General features: G+C 40.1%; 1 protein-coding gene across 1 annotated transcript in view; it reads left to right on the plus strand.

The window, feature by feature from the left end:
- Positions 1–22,542, plus strand: part of lrp1aa (low density lipoprotein receptor-related protein 1Aa) — a 263,102-nt gene that overhangs the window by 49,300 nt on the left and 191,260 nt on the right. The window contains exon 2 of the mRNA XM_065265952.2: positions 7,487–7,609. Within this exon, the coding sequence (XP_065122024.1) occupies positions 7,487–7,609 (123 nt within the window). The remainder of the gene's footprint in view (positions 1–7,486; positions 7,610–22,542) is intronic.

The raw sequence follows: 22,542 nt of genomic DNA on the forward strand, positions 1-22,542 counted from the left end.
ATGAATGTAGTAGAGGAAGAAAATGTTAACATCATCGAGGATGAGAACTTCACTGCAAACTGTTATCATTACATTTTGAGCTGAATAATGACACATTCTGATGACAAATGATTAATGAAGACATAGGTACAGTTAACACTTCATCCCCCCAATGACTTAAGTTTAATATTGAAGAGGGATGCTCCCATCAGGATTTATGGAGCCAATACCGATTTGGTGTCTTCGCGCTGTTAGGACTAGGGATGCACCGAAATGAAAATTCTTGGCCGAAAACCGAAAATGAGGAAACCAAGGCCGAAAAAAAAAACCCGAAACGCCGAAATAAATTATTATGCAAATTATTAGTACAAATGCATTTATGGCTATCACTGTGTACTAACTTTACTAGGGGTGTGTGACAGATCACAAAACTCACGGTTCAGATCACATTACAGTTTTTGAGGCACAGATCGGATTATTTTTCAGATCAGCAAAAAGGGGGTGGGGAAAATCTAATAACAAATAAAGAAATTACAAACATTTATAAAAAAGAACAAAGCTGCACATTAATAAGGGCTAACATTAGCATTAGGTACAGAAATCGAATTAAATGAGTCATAACACTTTCTTTATTGTATAAATTATTTATTATTATTTTTAGAGTTAATTGTCTCTTTGTTAGACTTAAGTAGGTTAATTGAGGTTACTGTCTCTTTAAATAAGCAGAGACTGGTTTATGACTGTAATCTATACATACACTTAAGACATAAACTAATGTTTTTATTAGAAAAAGAATACTTTGGAGATAATTTTGTTCATAAGTGCCCTGTCAATAACAGAAAGATTTTACGTTCACTTGTTTGCGTCTCACTCGTGTGTGCACTATTGAGGCCCCTTAAACGCACGCGCACATAGAGAACGAAGGCGAGTCCCAAACAGCGCAGCATAAAAACTTTACATTGTTTTTCATTGCTTTATTCGGCACATGTATGTTAATGGACTATACAGTATGAGACACATTTGCGCGACTCTCTCTAAAGTTTACACATCAAGAGTTCTGATCTTTGAAGGGCGTACTCTCTGTGATGATCACGTCTAGACCGGACACAACCGCATGTGCCTCTGTGCGTACTTTAGCGCCTTTTTGCGGTTAAATAAATCCACGCCGCATACATGTTGCTTCAGACAAGCACGTGCAGGTCGCGGTTTCTGTTTGCGTCATCACAACATATCGGCCGTATTGTTTCGGTGATAAAAGTCTTTCGGTGGCCGAATATTCGGTGCATCCCTAGTTAGGACCGGAGCGTGTCCTTATAGAAAATACACGTCTCTGTAAAGGCAGAAAGAGAAATCCAAATCTGCACGTCGCACATGAGCAACGGGTTATAACAATGCTCGAACTGCTTAAAAATGGTCTCTTATTGCAGCCGCATTCAGGATCCCTCTAATGACAAAAGTAAACAGAAAGATTAGTTCATGAGATCGGCATATTTAATGAGTACCGATCGAGTCATTTAATGCCGTTATTGGCCGATGCCGATCTGTGGCCGATCGATCTGAGCATTCCTGATATTGAAATAAATTTGTTTTACAATTGAATAATTGTGTTGTTATTAAACTGAATTAAACAACACTGAACTGACTGACTTGAGCTGAATAATTACACAATTGTCTTTAAACTGACTTATAGCATTGAAATATTGCAGCTTAAAGGCAGCGTATGTGCAGCATTAGGATTGCTCTATGAAATGTTGTTTTAATGATGACAACAACAGCAGTATGGATATGCAGTGGAAATGAGGGACTTCATGCAGTCAACCATTTGTTCCAGCATATCTAACCAGGAAGAAAAGTTCTCTACAGCAAGTTACCACTTTGATTTCTTTTAGTCATTGAAGAGGAAGAAAACCATAAACTATTTTGCCATAGGATAAGGAACAACACCAGAGTGCTGAAATTAAAGCATTTCAAGTTGCAAATGAAAGTGGAAGAGAGGCAACATCGTGCACAGAAACAACATGATCAAGCTATGATAAAGCTGTTATGTCAAGTAATGCGCATGGCTGTAGTTTTGCACCTATGCACACACCGTTTTACACTTGTGAAATAGTTTCTCAAACCCATTCATCCCAAGAACCATCATATCATACTGAGTAAATTACAAGAAGTTCTTCAGTTTCTAGTCAAAAGCTTTATACGGACAGTAATTGTTTCTCATGAGCATGTCTGTAAAAATATATGTATGCCTCCTCCGCAATAAAACTCATGCATTCAGATGGAGATAAATTTGCGGAGGATATGTGTGTTTCTAATGCTAAGCACCTGGAAATGAGCTGCTCGTGTGGTTAAACCCCTGGGGTCGGACCAATTTGGGACTCTGGCAGAGGTTCTGACTTTCTCTTACATTTAGTCTTTTTTCAGTTTCTTTAAACATATTAATGGCTAATATCAAGTAACACTGTATTCAGCACAAACTGTGCTAAAATAATATGTGGTATTGAAGTAAATTATGTTTATGCTTGGTTAGTAAAAAAAATCAAAGTTGTTGCAATAAGGCCAAGGGACACACACTAAACATTTGTTCACAAACAAAAAATTACTGGATCTTGTAGAGTTGGGAATTTGCTACAAAAAAAAATGTAAAAACCGTTTTACCCACTCATTCACATACAACAATATATTGATTTAACTTTTGTAAGACACTCTTTGTTGTGTAAAGGGAATTTGCAAGGGAGGGTCAATGGTCATGAAAATTGATGTGATTCACACCCAATGCCTCAATGTCGAGGAATGTTGTGCTAGAATGAATTTAAGGAGATTTAAAGGGATAGTTCACTTTAAAATGAAAATTCTGTCATCATTTACTCATCCTCATGTTGTTCTAAACCTGTATGAATTTCTTTTTTCTGATGAACACAAAAGAAGATATTTTGAGAAATGATGGTAAACACACATCAGTAAGTGACCATAGACTTCCATAGTAGGAAAAAATATTTTGGAAGTATTGTAATAAATGACTAAGAAAATATTTTGATAAATGATTTTAAGCACACAGTTGAGGGTACCCATTAAATTCCATCATATGCTTTTATTCCTACTATGGAAGTCCATGGTCACTTACTGCTGTGTGTTTACCATCATTTCTCAAAATATCTTCTTTTGTGTTCATCAGAAAACAGAAATTCATACAGGTTTAAAACAACATGAGGACGAGTAAATTATGACAGAATTTTAAAGTGAACTATCCCTTTAAAGAGAAAATGTTTTGTTTGTAGTTTAATAACAAAATAGCCTACAATAAAATCTAAATAAGTATCAAATGTAAATTTTTTACACAAACATTAAGCCAAAAAATTTGTGTCAGTTCCTGAAGATACAAGTGAACATCACACACCTGGCATTTCCAAAGCCTTTATCCAAGCAATGTTAAGAAACTGATACACAACAGAGCTCTGCTCTCATTTTTAATTCAATATATAAATTGATGTCAATCCATTGCTTCAATCTTGCATTATTGTAGATTTGTAACAAGCTACGAACTTTTAGTCTTAACAACTTAATCTGTGGTTGTACTGTTATTTAAATTGTACATTGTTATAGAGAGTCTTGACGTTTCTCAACAGAAACATTACATTAATCTGGTAGTGCGAATTTTCTGATCACTCAGCAGGGTTACGTGAATGTCTGAGCTGCACATGTAACAGATCAACTAAGCAATATGATAGGCATGTGAGAGGGCTGTGTGTCATTGGGCACCAAATGACAGACTTAACCAATTCAAATCAACAAGGAAAGGGATCGAAGATGGAACAGTACTGTGCAAAAACAGTGAAACAAGAATTCACAATGTGTGTTTAAAAGTGTTGCTTTTAATTTACAGTTAACAAAAAATTGCTATAGAGGATATGGAGTGTGATATGTTTTCGATTTCGGCCTCCAACTAATTGTGTTTTTCTCTGATCTTCTCTCTAGTCAAATTTAAACAGACATAGGCAGAATAAATTCAGTATGCTGGGATCAGTATAATTCAAGGCAAAAATCAAGGAATTTTACAAACTTTTTCCTGTCAACAAACGTGTTCACTTTTATTACATTACATAAGAATAATCGTATTAGATTATGCAAGCACACTTATAGAAATATATTTAAAATGTATTAAAATAATACATCTGTAATACAATATGAGGCATGCAGAATGCCTTAGTTGTAATAGTACTGTAAGTCTTTGGGTTTGCAGTTATATGCAGAGATGTATAAAGTACTAGCGACCCAGACTTGAGTAAAAGTACAAGTGCTCTATCAAAAAAGTGACTTGAGTAGAAGTTGAAGTGCTCTTTAAGCACAGCACTTAAGTGGAAGTACTAAAGTATTAAACATGCTTTGTACTTAAGTATTGCAAGTAGTTTATTTTAAAATATACTACTCAAGTACTGAAAGTAAAAGTACAAGTATTGTGTAATGTAGTTATTAAAGAAAACAGTCAAAAGTTTGAATATAATATTGTTTATATTATTTCAAATGTTTAAGCTAAAGGACACTTACAATTCCTTTGGCTGTAGCAGGAGTACAAGGACATGAATGTTCAGATAATTCAGATTAATTTAACTGATATGGCGATAGAGAATTCAGAATTAATGAAATATTAGTCGATAAAATGGTAATAGGTAAAGGTACAAGGTGTTTCATTGAATTTAGGTTTCCTTCTTTCGCGCACACTCGCCCTTTCTTGCGCATTCTCTCTCTCTCTGTCTTTCTCGCGCACTTTGGTTCTCTCTTCGCTTCACATTTGTCAACAACCCCGGCTCATATTTGTGAGTGAGAGGTTGGGAGGGGTCGCCCTTTACTATCTCCAATTGGTTCAGACCACCATGTGACCATGATTCGTAACATTTGAGAGTAACGAGTAACTATGCAGCACATAAAAAATGTATTGGAGTAAAAGTATTAAACTCAAAGAAAAAATGTACTGAAGTAAAAGTGGAAGTAGGAGAAAAAAATAATACTTCAGTAGAGTACAGATACTGTCTTTTAGTACTTATTTACAGTAGTGAAGTAGTTCTACTTCGTTACTATACATCTCTGGTTATATGTATGTGTGTACACTAACCTCTCACTGTCAGAAAGCCGCATAAAGACTCTTTTCATGTCTTTGCAGCCATGGACTGCCCTAAAATAATCATTGGTCAAAGTTTATATAAAGAAACCTGCCACTAACATTTTTGGCAAGTTATATATTTTGTAAAGTTAGTGGTGCTATTTCTGTCAGCAGATTGTAGATTATACATACTCTAGTGTCAAGTTAAAAAACTTACTTTAACAATATTGTTTTCATTGTTTTAGCAGTTTATCAGTTAAGTTGACATGCAGTTTATGTTGTTTTCTTTCAGGAAAAGCACACACACTGTTACTGTATTAAAATAGGTTTTAAAGTAATTAGAGGCCAAATGTATTGCATGAACCATTGTCTCCATACGGTTTAATCTAAAATTCACAGGTGTAATAATAATAAAGTTCACAGTAAATCCAGATTTAAATGTCTATTCTTTAGCTCACAGCAGTAATAATCATTATCAGTGAAGCAGACTAATCTCTGTCATAATACTCTTCAGTTTCCACCTTTAGAGAGAGAGAGAGAGAGAGAGAGAGACTGAGAGTGTGTTAAAGGAAGTTTGAGTTGATAATCTGGTCTGCTTCTCTTGATGTTTATGTCTAGAGCTACAGTACAGATAGTGGACTCTGTTTTTAGAGCTCCTTTGAGAAAAGGGTCTGGAATGAATTTGCACTTAAATCCAAATAGTTTACCAATGAAAAGCAGTCACATTTTTTGCACCTTCTGCAGCCAAACCAGAACAAGATGTCTTTTGATGGCCTCCAGACTCATTGCATCACTGACACCGGTATGGGAACATTGACCTGGATATGTGGAGGCATGCTGCTCTGAATCCAAACATGTAGTGTCAGGAGAGAAGCAGGAAAGAGATGTTTGCTTTGAAGCCTAAGAGTGACCGCACGCTTTTCCATGGACTTGACTTCTGAAAGTTTCTCCGCCATTCATTTTGCCATTTTAAAATTTCCTTTGGGAAAACCAATGTCTTCAATAGAAGCAGACCAATCAGGTTTAAAATTGGGTTGCTGTCAAACTGTTATAATGACATGTGCAAATGTCTGACCATATATTAAGTAAGGGATAATCCATGGCTAGCCATGCATTAAAAAGTTTTAATGCATGACGTAGAGGCGAAGAACCACCCGATGCGTAGCGGACCCGAGAGAGAGAGGGAGAGAGAGATGCATGCACGAGTTACCTGTGGCTGTGTGCGTCTCTTCTTTAAAGTCTGTCCCCTCGCTCGCTCTCTCTCTCACTCGCTCTGCAAATGTAACTGTGTTACGATGGTTACCAGTGGTTACCAGCCAATCAGAATCGAGTATATAAACAGACCATGGTATAAACCCTTATATCAACAAAGTTGTGTTTAAATATTTAAAAGAAATACTTCCTCAAAAAAAAATCCTGAAAGAAGCGGTTTTGGACATTCAAGACTTCTTTTCCGAGGAGGCACGAATGCCATCAAAATCATCATGTGTGTCATGTCAAAATATGAACCCTTTCGACACGTATGCGGCAGGCACTTATTTTGACACAACATGCGATGCATGATGTACCAAACACATAGGCTGCGTCCGAAACCACATATTGCACAGTACATACTGAATGAGTACTGTATAGTATGAATCCTGGTAGTGTGAATGCGATTCGACGTTCCACATCCGCCATTTTGCCATTCATCACGCCATCATCGCCATTCATCACGTCATGTCATAACAGCGCGAAAACAGACGCATCGCCGACGACGCCTCATCTTCTTCGTTGGATAACTCTTCTTCTGGGGCATCATGGGATAGTGAAGTGTCTGTCGTATGCACACTTCAAAATCTAACCGGAGGTAGTAGGTCATCCGGGCTTACTGTTTTTGGAATAATATGTATTCAGACACACTACTCGTATGCCTACTGCTTCTTCCTTATTATATAGAATGGAAATAGGTGGTTTTGGACGCAACAATATTTTGCCCTGATGAGCCACACACGACACCCTGAACACGCACTGTCCAATACTGGATAGCTTATGTTACTACAAAATCTAGCCTGCAAAAACTCATGATCAGGTTTTTTATTTCTTTTCAGGATTGTAGGTCAATTAGAATTTTACCAGATATTTTCCATGACATCTTTTTAATAAAATCTCAGACTTCTAAAATATATAACATAAAATTTTCAGGTTGGGCTAGCTAATATTTGACCTTAACTGTGATGACGCTTTAAAAGGCAAGGATTTTATTTTTGAACTCGACTATATTAAGTTCTGCAAATTCCTACAAGCGCCTCAACTTTAGCAGAAAACTGTATCAGTTTTTAAATGTGTTCGAGCCTTGTAAAATGTTACTGAAAAGCAAAATGCATCAACACATTCACTCATTATTTGTTCTTGCTTTGCTTTATTTTGTAGCTCCAAAAACCTGCAGCCCCAAACAGTTTGTATGCAGGGATCAGGTGACGTGTATCTCAAAAGGCTGGCGGTGTGATGGGGAGAAGGACTGCCCGGACGGATCGGACGAGGGCCCAGATGTCTGTATGTATAACTTTATCTACGATCGTCTGATTAAGGAATTTTCTCATTTTTTCACACATCACCTCAGAACACAATACAATTAACATCTTGAATGTCTTAAAAGTCTTAAAATGTCTGTAGTTATTGCAGATTGTGTTTTTACCAGAATATTCAAGTGGTCTTTATATTTAAGATAAGACAATTCAATTCAATTTTATTTATATAGCGCTTTTCACAAAAGTCAATTGTTTCAAAGCAGCTTTACATAAATAGAAGCAGTGAAAAGCACAGAAAACGACAGATAGCACAACAAAATACATGAAAGCATGAGCAGTTAAATTTGCTGCGGCTATGACTCAATATTATAATTGCACGTATTACTAAAGCAACGTATAGAAGAGGAAGCTAGGTAAAGCCCAAAAAGGCTGCCTCCCCGGGGTGAAAAACCCCCTAGGAGAAAAAAAACCCCGTGCTTTTATCCGAGGAAAAATAAGTCCTAGGAGGGAAAAACCCTTGGGAGAACGGAAATGGAGATTTAGCGGAGATTAAGCGGTTCTGCCGGTGATCGTTGGTCAGGTATCAGCTGGGCATAACGTTGAAGGACAGCCAGTAGATCAGAGGTGTGCCGACTTTCACATCTACCGGGACTGGGTCTGTTTGTCTCGTCCTCGGGTCGAGGACGAGACAGGGAGAAAAAAACAAAATCGTATTAGCGTAGCGGCCGTTCATATGTATTGAAGTGTCACACAGTGATGTGGTTTAACTCAGCTTAGTTCCAGACAGACTAAATATTGCGGCATAATTATGTTATCCACAGTTGAGGATTTAGCAAATTGGGGGCCCAATGCGAGGGTATATATGGTAAATAAGGGTCACCTTCCGATCTTTAAGAAAAAATGAAACCTGACGACCCGTTTGACTAAGGCCTAAAGCCCAACTGTCGTCGTTAATACAGGTTCAGTGGCAAACGGGTCTATATTGTATACCATTTACAGGACCAGGAGAAAACGCCAAAAACATCGCAACCCGACCATACGTGTTAACCCGTTTGACTAAGGCCGGAAGCCCCACTGTCGTCGTTAATGCAGGTTCAGTGGCAAACGAGTCTGTATGGCATACTATTCATAAGACTTACGATAGCACCAAAATCGCAACCCGACCATACGTGCCAACCCGTTTGACTAAGGCTGAGAGGCCCCACTGTCGTCGTTAATGCAGGTTCAGTGGCAAACGGGTCTGTATGGCATACTATTCACAAGACACACGAAAGCGCGAAAAACGCAACCCGACCATACATACCAACCCGTTTGACTAAGGCTGGAGGCCCCACTGTCGTCGTTAATGCAGGTTCAGTGGCAAACGGGTCTGTATGGCATACTATTCATAAGACTTACGATAGCGCCAAAATCGCAACCCGACCATACGTGCCAACCCGTTTGACTAAGGCTGGAGGCCCCACTGTCGTCGTTAATGCAGGTTCAGTGGCAAACTGGTATGTATGGCATACTATTCACAAGACACACGAAAGCGCGAAAAACGCAACCCGACCATACATACCAACCCGTTTGACTAAGGCTGGAGGCCCCACTGTCGTCGTTAATGCAGGTTCAGTGGCAAACGGGTCTGTATGGCATACTATTCACAAGACACACGAAAGCACCAAAATCGCAACCCGACCATACGTGCCAAACCGTTTGACTAAGGCCGGAAGCCCCACTGTCGTCGTTAATGCAGGTTCAGTGGCAAACGGTGGCAAACTATTTAATGCAATTCATTTTAAGTGTTCATGCAGAAAAGGTTTTTATTTATTTATTTGGTTGGTCTGTGTTATGACCGTGAGTGCTTTGTTCCGTGAAAATAACTATTGCGAGTTAAGAACCTTTACTAGACAAATTATGCGAATGCTTTGTTGAAGAGAAAAGTTTTAAGTCTAGATTTAAAATGATCGACTGTGTCTGATTCTCGGACATCGGTTGGTAAATCATTCCAGAGCTTAGGGGCTAAGTAGGAAAAGGATCTTCCACTTTTAGACACTTTTGATAGTCTAGGGATAATCAATAGGCCAGAATTTTGCGACCGTAGTGTGCGTGATGGATTGTATTCTGATAGTAATTCTCTAAGATATGAGGGTGCTAAGCCATTTAAAGCTTTGTAGGTGATTAGTGATATTTTAAATTGGATGCGATATTTAACTGGTAGCCAGTGTAAAGATGCCAGAATTGGGCTTATGTGGTCATACTTCTTAGATCGAGTAAGTACCCTTGCAGAAGCGTTTTGAACTAGCTGAAGCTTGTTGATCTGATTTGAATGGCATCCCCCGAGTAGCGAGTTACAATAGTCTATTCTAGAGGTCATAAAAGCATGAATAAGCTTCTCTGCGTCAGATGTAGACAGCATATGGCGTATTTTTGAGATATTTCTAAGATGGAAGAATGCTGTGCGGCAGACGTTGGCGATATGACTATCAAAGGATAAGTTGCTGTCGAACATCACACCTAAGTTCCTAACCGTGGAAGATGGCACCACAGTACAGCCATCTATGTGCAATTTGTAATCTGACATATTATGTTTGTAGCGATTTGGTTCAATAATAAGTACCTCTGTCTTATTGGAGTTGAGCTTAAGAAAGTTATGTGCCATCCAGTCACTAACATCGCTAATGCAGTCTTTTAGCTTAGAAAACGTGTGTGTTTCGCTGGGATGCGAGGAGATGTAAAGCTGGGTATCATCCGCATAGCAGTGAAAACGTATGTTATGTTTCCTGATAATGTCTCCTAGGGGTAACATGTATAACGAGAACAGGATAGGACCTAAAACTGATCCCTGCGGTACACCGTATTTAACCAGGGAGTGATATGACTCTTCCTCATTTACATAAACAAAGTGATAGCGATTGGTTAGATATGACCTTAACCAGGCTAGCGCCTGACCACTGATACCAACATAGTTTTCTAGTCTATTGAGTAGGATTCTGTGGTCTATTGTGTCAAATGCTGCACTAAGGTCTAGTAATATAAGAATTGAGATTTCACCACGATCGGATGTTAATAGGAGGTCATTTGTAACTCTAAGCAACGCTGTCTCTGTGCTATGGTGGGGCCTGAATCCTGATTGGAACTTTTCATATGTACTAGGCTTGTTGCGATAGTCGGTGAAACGGTGATTACCGGTGCTTCAGCCTCTCACCGGTTAGATCACTTGCCCACCGCGACACCGTCTTTCACCGTCGTTTTGATATTTTCGTGTAATTAAATCATTTAGTTTTGTTAGAGAGAGCAAACACTTACAACTGTATGTGTCTGCTGGCTGAATCCAGCGGAGCTGAACGCGCGTCATCACAAAGCAGCGGCTGCGGGTGTCAGATTTCATTCCTGTCAGACTGCGGCCAGCAGACGATGGCAGAAGCCGCGTGCTTACTCGTTTTTGTTATAAGATACATATGATGTTTAATATAGGCGAGATCGTTTTGTTGTTGTGTTTTTCATTAAGAATAATAATAAATAATAATAAACCCATCATTCAAGCAGCGCTTTATGGAGGAATAGCCGGTTGCTCTGCTTGGGACTGGCGGGTTTCTGTCAGAAGTACCTGCGCACATTGACTCAAGCACTTAAACCAGCTGTTGCACTCACATTTGCACGCAAATTCATACGCGATTTAACGCAGCGTACGCAAGCGCTGGATTTAAACAACAGTTGCATCTAACTCAAAAGTGAAAGTAAAATGCGCACTTCTGTGCATTTATAAGCCCCTCCCACCCGGTGAAACCGGTAAAACCGGGTTTGTCACGCGCTGATTAACCGGTGGGAAAATTCTGTCACCGCAACAACCCTAATATGTACTATTATTTGTCAAGAATGTGCGTAACTGGCTTGCCACTACCTTTTCTAATATTTTCGAAAGAAAAGGGAGATTTGAGATTGGTCTAAAGTTATTAAGTTCTCCTTGGTCAAGCTGTGGTTTTTTAATCAGCGGTTTAATAACTGCTAGTTTGAAAGCTGTTGGAACGTATCCTATTTCTAGCGATGAGTTAAAGATGTTTAGAACCGGGGTTGACACTACAGGGAATACTTCTTTAAGTAGTTTTGTGGGAACGGGGTCTAATATACAGGACGATGATTTGGATGATGTGACTAGTTTAGAGAGCTCATCTATTGTAGTAGGTTTAAATGAATCAAGATGTTCGTATGGTAGTCTAGTGTTAAGTGAACTAATGGGTAGAGTGGTGGCTGCCTGGGTAGCTACGATGTTTTCCCTAATAGCCGAAATTTTGTTAGAAAAGAAGTTCATGAAGTCGTTACTATTGTGTTGAAGTTTACTATTGGTTTCTGTTTGTTCTTTGTTTCTAGTCAGTTTCGCAACTGTGCTAAAGAGGAAACGAGGGTAATTATGATTCTCATTTATAAGCTTGCTAAGATATGTAGATCTGGCGGTTTTAATAGCCTGTCTGTGGTGTTTAACACTCTGTTTCCATGCTGTGCGCCATACTTCTAACTTTGTGCTTCTATAATTTCTTTCCATTTTTCTAGCTGCCTTTTTAAGGGCTGCTGTGTGATGGTCATACCATGGAGCTGGCGGTTTTTCTTTGAATCTCTTTTTTCGAATGGGAGCAACGGCATCCAATGTGTTAGAACAGACATTGTTTAGGTTTTCTATTTCAATATCTAAATCGTCACAGTTATCTGCTACATGTTTCATTTGGGACAGGTCTGGAAGAGTGCTAATAAAGCTATCTTTAGTGGTGGAAATTATTGTTCTGGCTAGTCGGTAGCATGTTGTAGATTGAGTGATCCTATCTAGAAGTACAGTGTATGACACAAGGTAATGGTCAGAAACTGCATCACTCTGAGGTGATATTTCGACGTCATTAATATTGAGTCCGAGTGACAGAATTAAGTCTAATGTGTGATTACGAGTATGCGTTGGCCCTGTCACGTTTTGTCTAATATTGAGAGAATTTAGAACATCTATAAACGCACGTCCTAACGCGTCTTTTGGGTTGTCCACATGGACATTAAAATCACCAACAATAAGAGCTTTATCTACAGTGACTACAAGCTCAGATAGGAAATCTGCTATTTCATTAAGGGAATCTGCATGGTGGCCCGGTGGTCTATAGATTGTCGCTAAAGCAAAAGAAAGCTGTTTGTGGTTACGATCAGTTATTTCCATATTTAACAACATTACTTCAAATGATTTAAATTTTAGCTCAGATTTTTGGTTTACTTTAAAAATTGTGTTGTATATTGTAGCTACACCACCCCCTCTCCCCTTTAATCGATGTTCGTGTTTATAATAATAGTCTTGTGGGGTGGATTCATTTAAACTAATGTAGTCGTCTGCTTTAAGCCAGGTTTCTGTTAAACAGAGTACATCTAAGTTTTGGTCTGTAATTATTTCATTGACAATAGGTTCTTTATTGGTAAGCGATCTAATGTTAAGAAGGCCGAATTTTAACATTCGAGATTCATCTGTTAATGTATTGTTTTCTAATTTTATTTGAATCAGATTTGTACCAGATGTAACAAGCGGTGCCCTGTATTTATTTGTTCGGGGAACAGATACAGTTGAAATGTGCTGATATTTCGGTAAGATTGACTCCAAGTGCTGGGATATAAGTGGTCTTGACATATCACGGCAGCTAACAGATGGACGGTTAAGCCGATCCGTCTGTTTCCTGACCTGGGCCCTGGATAGTCAGACTATATCAGAATTAAGACTATTGATCAGCTTTTTAGTGAGTATAGCACTTCCTTCCGATGACGGATGAAGGCCATCTCGGGTTAGGAGAAATGGTCTTCCCCAGAAATGCTTCCAATTGTCTATAAACCCTACGTTATGCTGAGGGCACCACTTTGACATCCATCCATTGAGAGACACTAATCTACTATGTGTTTCATCTCCCCGGTAGGCGGGGAGGGGACCAGAGCATATTACATTGTCTGACATTGTTTTTGCAATTTCACACATCTCCTTAATATTATCTTTGGTGATTTCCGACTGGCGGAGCCTAGTGTCATTCGTGCCGGCGTGAATAACAATCTTAGAAAACTTCCGCTTAGCATTAGCCAGCACTTTAAGTTTGGATCTAATGTCAGACGTTCTGGCTCCCGGTATACAGTCGACTATGGTGTTTGGTGCCTCAATGTTAGTGTTCCTGAGTATAGAATCTCCAATGACCAGGGCACTTTTAAAAGGTGTTTCAGCTGGTATACTCCTTAGGGGATCGAATCTGTTAGAAATTGTCGTTACGTTATGGGTCTTAGAAGGACGCCTTATATGACTATGCCGCCTAACAGTCACCCAGTTTGACCGCCGACTTGACTCTGATGACGGAACCGAGCCATGTGTATTTTGATAAACACTATGCGCGCTCGATACAGTATTTGTAATATTTATATTAGCATCTGATGTCGGAACCGAGCAATTAGTCTTTTCGCTCGATAGATTATTTGCGACCGTAACATTAGCGGTTTTGCTATCCTCAACTAGCGTTCGGATGCGCGATTCTAGTTCAGCAACCTTCTCAGTTAACCTTAATACTTCAATACACTTAGAGCATGTAAACCCCTCTATGCTAACAGCAGAAGCTAAACTATACATGTGGCAAGTAGTACATGTTACAATAACAAGCGGAGTCTTACCGCTTTCATGCTGGGCGATGGCGTCTTCGTTTACCCGAACGCGGTCCCCGGAGCTGCATCGCGTGGGGTGTTCGGTTGTGACACGCCTCGGTCGCCTGCGAACGTCTGGGTCCAGGGTGATGTTTGGCTTGCTGAATCTGCGAAGGCCGGGCAGCGGTTCCTCCACAGCTTCCCGATCGCTTTCATGTCGTTCACGGTCCGTGAAGCTGCATCGCGTGGAATGCATGTTTGTTGCTCGCTTGTGGACGTCGGAAGGCAGGGTGAAGTGGGCGCTGTACCTCGCCTTGGATCTGCTAAAACCGGGAAACAACTCCTCCACAGCTTCCCGCTCAGGTGAGGATAGGTCAGAAAAGCATATATCAGATGAATCCGCCATTAGATCGGAAAAAGCTAGCTTCAGCCTCCACCGTGTGGATGCTAGCGGGCTATAAGCTAACACTGGGTGTTTATTAGTGATAAATAGTTTCACGTGGTAGTACTGCTCAATAATCGTCACGGTAAAGTATTCCTATGTAAAACTAATAAGTTATATTATATAAATAGGAATAAGATGGTAAAAAGAAGCTTTTAGATGATGAACTCGACGGAGCTACGATGCAGGATCTGTTCAGCGTGACGTCACAAAAAAGACAGTAGACATTATTTTTTTCTTGGAAACAATTTAGGTACAAAGAGGCCATTGTAAATGCCCTTTTTCTGGGTAAATGGCTGATGTCTTATCCATACCAAAATGATGGACGTATTACAGCAACAGGCCAAAGCAGTACTGTATATGCAATGTTTCTGTACAGAATGCCTATGGTGTAAAGTGTAATAAGTAACGGTTGTTTTAAGTTATCACTGATACTGAGTTATATTTTGGGCAAAAATGAAAATTACCTTATTATTTAATAATATTTACTCACCCTCAAGCCATCTGAGATACACATGTCCATCATTTTTCAGACAAACACATTTCCAGTTACTTTAGAAAATGTCCTAGCTCTTTCAATTTTTATAACAGTTAAAAATGGGGTCCACATTTTTAAGTCGAAAGAATGTTCATTCATCCTTCACAAAACAAACAAACAAAAAAAAACTGCTCCAGGGGAATAAATACAGACCTTCTGAGGGTAATCGGTGTGAAAATATCCATATTTAAAACTATTTAAAACAAATAAAAATAACTAGCTGTTGGTATCAACGCCATCTTAGACTCCTCGGCATTCACTAGAGAGTTTTAGGTTGCATTTACACCGCATTTTTGAAGTGACTCTTTCCCTACTCAAGTGGCACAGATCGAAAATGACCCACGGACATGAAATACATATTCTCCGATTGGTTTCAAGCCTCATTCATATGTGGAAATAAATTTGATAGGAATTGGATGCATTTGCTTCCGCAATGTAAGTGGACAGATCGGATATTCCCATCTCAAGACGTGTCGTGCATCATTGAAAATACAACGCTGGCAAATGACATCAACTCAGGTGGACGCCACCAGCGATCACAAGACTATGTTTAGCAACGCTAAAGAAAACAACGAAAATAAAGCTCTGTAATCTTGTGTAATCATTTTGTCTGTGTCATATCACAAAATTTTACCTTCTCTGAGGTTTAAGTATGCCTACCCTGAATTGATTTGCCAAGTGTAAATGCTGATATAGGATACAAGTCGCTGTTAAAAGATGATGTACGTGGGTTCTCAAAAAAATCGGATCCAGCCATAGTGTAGTGAGCACACATTTCCATAGATTTGCTGTGTAGTGATGTAATGGCATGATGAACAAGGGGGCGGATGGAGCAAAACAACGAGCATTTTAAGGAAAATGTTGAATGATTTCGATATAAGACAAGCAGATATTGATTTATCGTATCTGTAGCTTAATCAACTCGCAACGCACGGTTCTCGCGGGAGTCTTTTCTCAATGGATCCTGCGCATTGTACACTACGCTACTATCTAGTGAATGCGTGTTGAAATTTACCGGAAGATAGTTATTATAGTTTATATCATTTTAAATATTGATATTCTTCTTACAAAATTTCATCGATTACCCCCAGAAGGCCTGTATTAGCCGTTTGGACTACTTTTATGAAGAATAGAAGCACATTCTTTGGGCTTGACATAAGTGGGACCCCATAAAGCTTGGAAAAGTTAGGACATTTTCTAAAATAACTGAAATGTGTTTCTATTAAAGATGATGGACATATGTATGCGGTCATTTTCATTTTTGGATGAACCATTGCTTTAAATATCTATTTGGCAACTCAGCTACCTTACACCTCTAATGATAACACAGATTTGTAAAAAACAAAAAAAAACCTTGCTATGCATATTTCCAAATGTCATATTACATTTGTATCAAATGGTGCTCTAGTTTTCCGAGGCTTGTGATTTGAGATGAGTCTACATGCAGCTGTCTGTGTTTCTGATAGGACATATCTCTGTTTGGTTTTCTTCTGGTCAGTGTGTTTCCCAGATGACTTGACCTGAAGCTTGTTTAGTCTGATCAGTTCTGATGACATTGACTTCATGTGGCCTTGCTCATATCTGTTTATTGCTAGTTCTTAGTGAAAAGCACATCTGTTTCTTTACAGTTATTGATAGTTGGGCTTGTTTAGTTCTCTTTTAGATTTTAGCTGTGCACATTTTTGTAGGTCAAATAAAAAATGTGTAATCCTAGAACAACACAAACAACACATTCCTCTATATCAGAGGTGGCCAAACTAGGGCCCATCGGGCAAAGCCCGCAAAGCAGTTTGTAATTATATTTAACAGTGTAGGTTCAAAATGACTCATTTAATGCAATACCATAAATGTCCAAAAGTGAGCATGCCAGGGGGCAACAAAATAGAAAAATAAACACTTAATGTTGCGTGTTTAAAACAGAATGGATAGCAAAATACCTCACCAACATCAGACAGAAGCCGATATGTGCTATTTGCCAGGAAATATTGCCATTTTTAAAGACCAAAAACTGAAAAGTTTATAAAAGTAGGGTGTAGATGCAAGTCTATAGTGTATAGTACAGTAGTAACTTTATGTTGATTTAATAAATAAAGCGACATTTGTCGTTCATAGTATGCAGCCCTTCGCCTTCATTTCTAAACCTGATGTGGCCCTCGAGTAATAAAAGTTTGCCCACCCCCTTTATATTATGTATGTAATGTTTATTGTATTCTCATTAGTCATTGTGTTATACGGTACATGTGTTCTGAATGTTTTCATCCAGAAAATGGTTCTTTATCTTCAAAAACATGGTCACATACAGTATTAAGTATTTATGATTAATCTAGGCTTCTCAAGGCTTCGGACAGTGAGCAAATACACGCATACTGTAAAGACAGCGCACAGTTCATGTTTTAAACCACATTAACAGACATATTTACACAAAATAATCTAAAAAAATTTAAGGGGCCACAGTGTGCATAGCTCACAAAATGTTTGCATTTTTACAGACATTCAAAGAAATATTACAGAGCTTTCACAGTCTTTTCGATGGCACTCACACTTACATTTCTAACAATTGGAGCCTCCCTGAGCTGGCTTTAATGTATGTAAAAAAAAACCCAAAATAAATGTGTTGATTTACTTTCATATCAAATACTTCAAATATTTAAATCAGAATATATTACATCTGAAAAAGCATTTCTTGTTTATTTACGTTCTGTTCAATGACTTGTTTAATTGTGCCATTAATGCATTTGCACAACAACTGCGTTATGTAATAAAATTAATGTAATTTTGAATACAAAAGTATATTGATGTGATTGATTTTAATGTTAAATGCTGCAAAAGCAATAATGCTGTAATCTACACTTAGTTTTTTTTATTATATATTTTTTAATTGCAAATATTAAAAAATATGTTCATATAAAATTATTAGAGGAAAGCCTTTCTGCACTAAATATCACCTTATATGTGAGCATATGTGACTCTTTGGGGGTATTTTCTCCATTTACAATATTTATGTGTGATTAAATGCAATTAATTAGATTGACACATCATGTAATTAATTCAATTAAAAAATATAATTGCTTTCCACCCATATTTCAGGTATATGTATATAAAATATTGCCCATGCAGTATTGTTGATAAGATATTTGTGTTGTTTGGTAATCTTTAGTTTACAGATCAGGGGGCGTATTACAGAAACTTTCTATCTTAGGTCTTAACTTAAGATATGATGTGTTAAGTTAAGATTTTTCACAAATTCATATTACAGAAGCAAATCTTAAATTGATTTAGGATTCTCATCTTATTTCACCAAATCTTATCTCATCTCTAGTTAGGAAATCCCAAATCGCTTAATCATGTTCGGCTATCAACTGTCATGTCTGTTACCAAGCAACCAGCAATGCGTGAGCTGCTGCTACAGTAAACAAAATAATTGTCCTTTTAATTTCAATGGGCCAGAAAAATACATTTGATTAAATTCATAGTAATCATAGTCTGTGTTTTTGTATTAGTGTTTTAGCACATCAGTTACCATTCAATTTAAACATTTAGCAAATGTGACTTACAAAAATTAAAAAAAATATTCTTCCTAAGTGCTAGGATACTATTGTACATTTCAACATTTGATAGACACATGAGAAGAAATAGATGCTGAGTCAAGTGTGTACTGTATTCACTATAATCCCATCAAGTGTTCACGGATAAGATAACTGTTTTTTAATAATGAGGGATGACAGAAATTGAAAGATCGCTCAACTAGTGGAAACATTGTGATTATGTGAATGTGTGAAGGTAAAAAACATTCAAAGAGTAATCCAAAAACAAACATTGATGTTTTTCATCCTCCACTTTGTTAAAAATGTAATGTCATTCTCCCACAGCTCTATCATAATGTGATTGTTTCAGCTGGCTCTCATTGAAGTTTTAAGTTAGGACACCTGTGAGGTTACCCTAAAGTTAAGACCGTTTTTAGGATGTTTTGTCAAGTTAGGATGCTTCTGTAATACCACTTTCCTATCTGCAGTTAAGATAAGATAATGCATTTAGGAACATCATTCTATAATAGCTTTTGTCTTAAATGAGGTCCTAACTGAAATTACCATGGTTACCAAACAGTTAAGATAAGATTTTAAAGTTAAGACTTTTCTGTAATACGCCCCCTGATGCATACATATTTGAAAGCTTTCAGGCTAAACGCATCTGGAGAACTTTCTAAAAAACGTGTGTGAGGTTCATGTCATTGATATTCTAGTGGATTGTTTTAAACATGTAAACAGGAGCGCACAGTCATTGTGTGCATGAAATCGTCTCGGTTACGGATGTAACCCTCGTTCCCTGAAGGAGGGAACGGAGACGTCACGTCGTGACCGACGAATTGGGAACTCGCTTAGAGAGACCAATCTGCTTCGTATACTACTAAAACGCCAATGAACTTGGCATTGAGATATTTGCATAATGCTGGCGCCGCCCCGCCAGGTGCCTTTATAAGCAGCAGGTGCAAATAGGGAAAATAGCTTCTTTTCGCTGAGAAAGCCGGAAAGTGTGACCGGCCTTAACAGCAGGTGGCAGCACCTGTGGCGACGGGACGTGACGTCTCCGTTCCCTCCTTCAGGGAACGAGGGTTACATCCGTAACCGAGACGTTCCCTTTCAGTCGGTCACTACGACGTCACGTCGTGACCGACGAATTGGGAATCCCTATCAAAACGCCACTAGGGGCTGACCTCTTCCAGTGTCTGCGTAAAGCCCTCCGGTTCCACTTAAGGAGGAGGAGAATTAGGTTTTAAGGCAGAAGGCCGGGCACTAGATGTTCCTTTAACCCCACAGAAGTGCCAGCAACTGGGAAGCGCCCTACCTGAGCGGGATAGGAACGCTGCGGAAGCCACCACCCGTCTTAAGGGTTAATGGTGGGCGAAAGTCAACCGTAGTTGAGGTAAAAATGACAGCCGTGGCTGTGTAAGCAAAGCAGTGCTCTGCTAAGGGAAACGTGGGCTAGTAGGATTAACCCCACGGAAAAATACTCACAAAGGAACCCGGTGGGACACAATGTGGAGCCCGAGCCAACACGTAGGTTCGCGAGGATGCAGCTAGTGAAGGCTGACAGCCAATGCTCCGCAACAAAGGCTGCCAAGGCAGCGGAGGAAGAACAATTCAAACCATTACGCATTTTTGTTCTGAAGGCCTTCCATACTGATACAGTTATGAAGCATCAGATGGAGGCTGCAAGCCGACCTGTGAGACTGTTCTCCGTGCTCCCCCTGGTGAGGAAAGAACACGAGAGGATACAGGCTCAATACGAACACTGTAAAACCTAATGAACGTATTAGGTGTCGCCCAACCAGCAGCTCTACAGATGTCTGTTGCCGAGGAACCACGAGCTAGAGCCCAAGATGAGGCAACGCTCCGTGTGGAGTGCGCTCTCAAATTAAAGGGGCAAGGAATACCCTGAAGATTATAAGCCAGGGCGATAGTATCAATTATCCAATGAGACATCCTCTGCTTAGTGACAGCTTTCCCTTTCTGCTGGCCACCATAACAAACAAAGAGCTGGTCTGAGGTCCTGAGGCTTTGCGTGCGAACCACGTAGAGTCGCAGTGCGCGTACGGGGCACAACAAAGCCATGGTTGGGTCTGCGTCCTCCGGGGGGCAGCGCTTGCAAGCTCACCACCTTATCTCTGAAGGGAGTGGTGGGAACTTTGGGCACGTAGCCTGGTCTGGGTCTCAGTGAGACAGCAGGACCAAGCTAAAAGCACGAATCGTCAACAGAGAATGCATGTAAATCCCCTACTCTTCTTCATGGAGGCCAATGCTATCAGGGTCAGAGTTTTCATTGATAAAAACCTCAGACTCGTAGACTGCAAAGGCTCAAAAGGGAGACCTGAAGGCTTCAGCACCATGGACAGGTCTCAGGAGGAAAGAGGGAGGGCGCGAGGGGTTTAGCCTGCGAGCGCCTCTTAAATGTAATAATTAAATCATGCTGGCCAACTGATCTGCCGTTGATAAGAGAGTGATGAGCAGAAATAGCGGCGATATCAACTTTAATGGCGGAGGGACAGCCTACCATCTAACCTATGTTAAAGATATAAAAGCACAATGTTAATGGGCATTCTCTGGGGTCCTCGCGTTGCGAAGAGCACCGGGTGACGAGAAAGGTTTCTTTAAGCGCGTAAGCCCGTCTTGTGGACGGTGCTCGAACCGCGTCGATGGTGTTAGATACCGTTTGCGATAAATCACCTAAACCTTGCGCGCGCTCAACGACCATACATGGAAATCCCACAGGTCGGGGCGCGGGTGCCATAATGTGCCCCTTCCTTGAGAAAGAAAGTCTTTCCTCAGGGGAAATCGTCAGGGAGGGGCTGTCGCGAGGAGCATTAACTCTGAAACCCAATCCAGTACGGGGACACTAATAAAAGGCTCTCCTCGTCCTGCCTGACTTTGCACAGTGTCTGCGCAATAAAGCTCACTGGAAGGAATGCGTATTTACGCACCCCCCGCGGCCAGCTGTGTGCCAACGCATCCACGCCGAGGCTGCCCTCGGTTAGTGAATAAAATAGGCGACAGTGGGTATCGTCCGGCGACGCAAACAGATCTATCTACGCACAACCGAACTTCTTCCAAATTAGCTGGACCGTCTGGAGGTGGAGTCGCCATTCGCCGGGGGCGCAGCTCGGGAAGCGCGTCCGCTGTCTTGAGCGAACCCGGGATGTAAATGGCACGAAGGGACCTCAGATGCTTCTGACTCCAAAGGAGGAGATGACGAGCGAGATGCGACAGGTGACGAGAGCGCAAAACCGCCTTAACGGTAAATAACGCAACAGTCGCAATGTTATTGGTGTCGGCTAATACATCCTTCCCTCGCATCTCCATAGCGGAGCGTACAAGTCCCAGATATACAGCGCACCGCTCGCGGCAGTTGGGGTGCTATGCACACCCCTGAGACTGCAAGCCCGTCATACGTGGCTGATCATCCCGTGCTGAGGGCATTGCAATATACAGAATGCCAGGAGACCCCTCAGGGGCATATCTTCTATCGGAAATGCCGGGTCTACCACAGGGAAAAATTTAAATGACACGCAGGTGCAATGTTTACACGGTGTATGTCGGTGTGCCACGCTCTCCTCGAGACTCGATCGTAAGCCAATGCTGAAGCGGTCTCATATGAAGCAGCTCGGGCGGCGTCACAGCCGCAGCATGCTGTCATATGTCCAGGAGCTTCTGAAATTGTTTCAGAGGGACCGCGTACTTCCCTCGAATTAAACCGAGGCAAGTCAGAACTGACTGGTTGCGCGCTCTTGTTAAACACGCCAATTAGTCGATCGAGTCTTATTTCCATACTGAGAAAAAGGATCCTCTGCACGGGGCAAAGTTGCTCT

This window comes from Paramisgurnus dabryanus, chromosome 14 (genome assembly GCF_030506205.2).
Source record: "Paramisgurnus dabryanus chromosome 14, PD_genome_1.1, whole genome shotgun sequence".
Lineage (NCBI taxonomy): Eukaryota > Metazoa > Chordata > Actinopteri > Cypriniformes > Cobitidae > Paramisgurnus > Paramisgurnus dabryanus.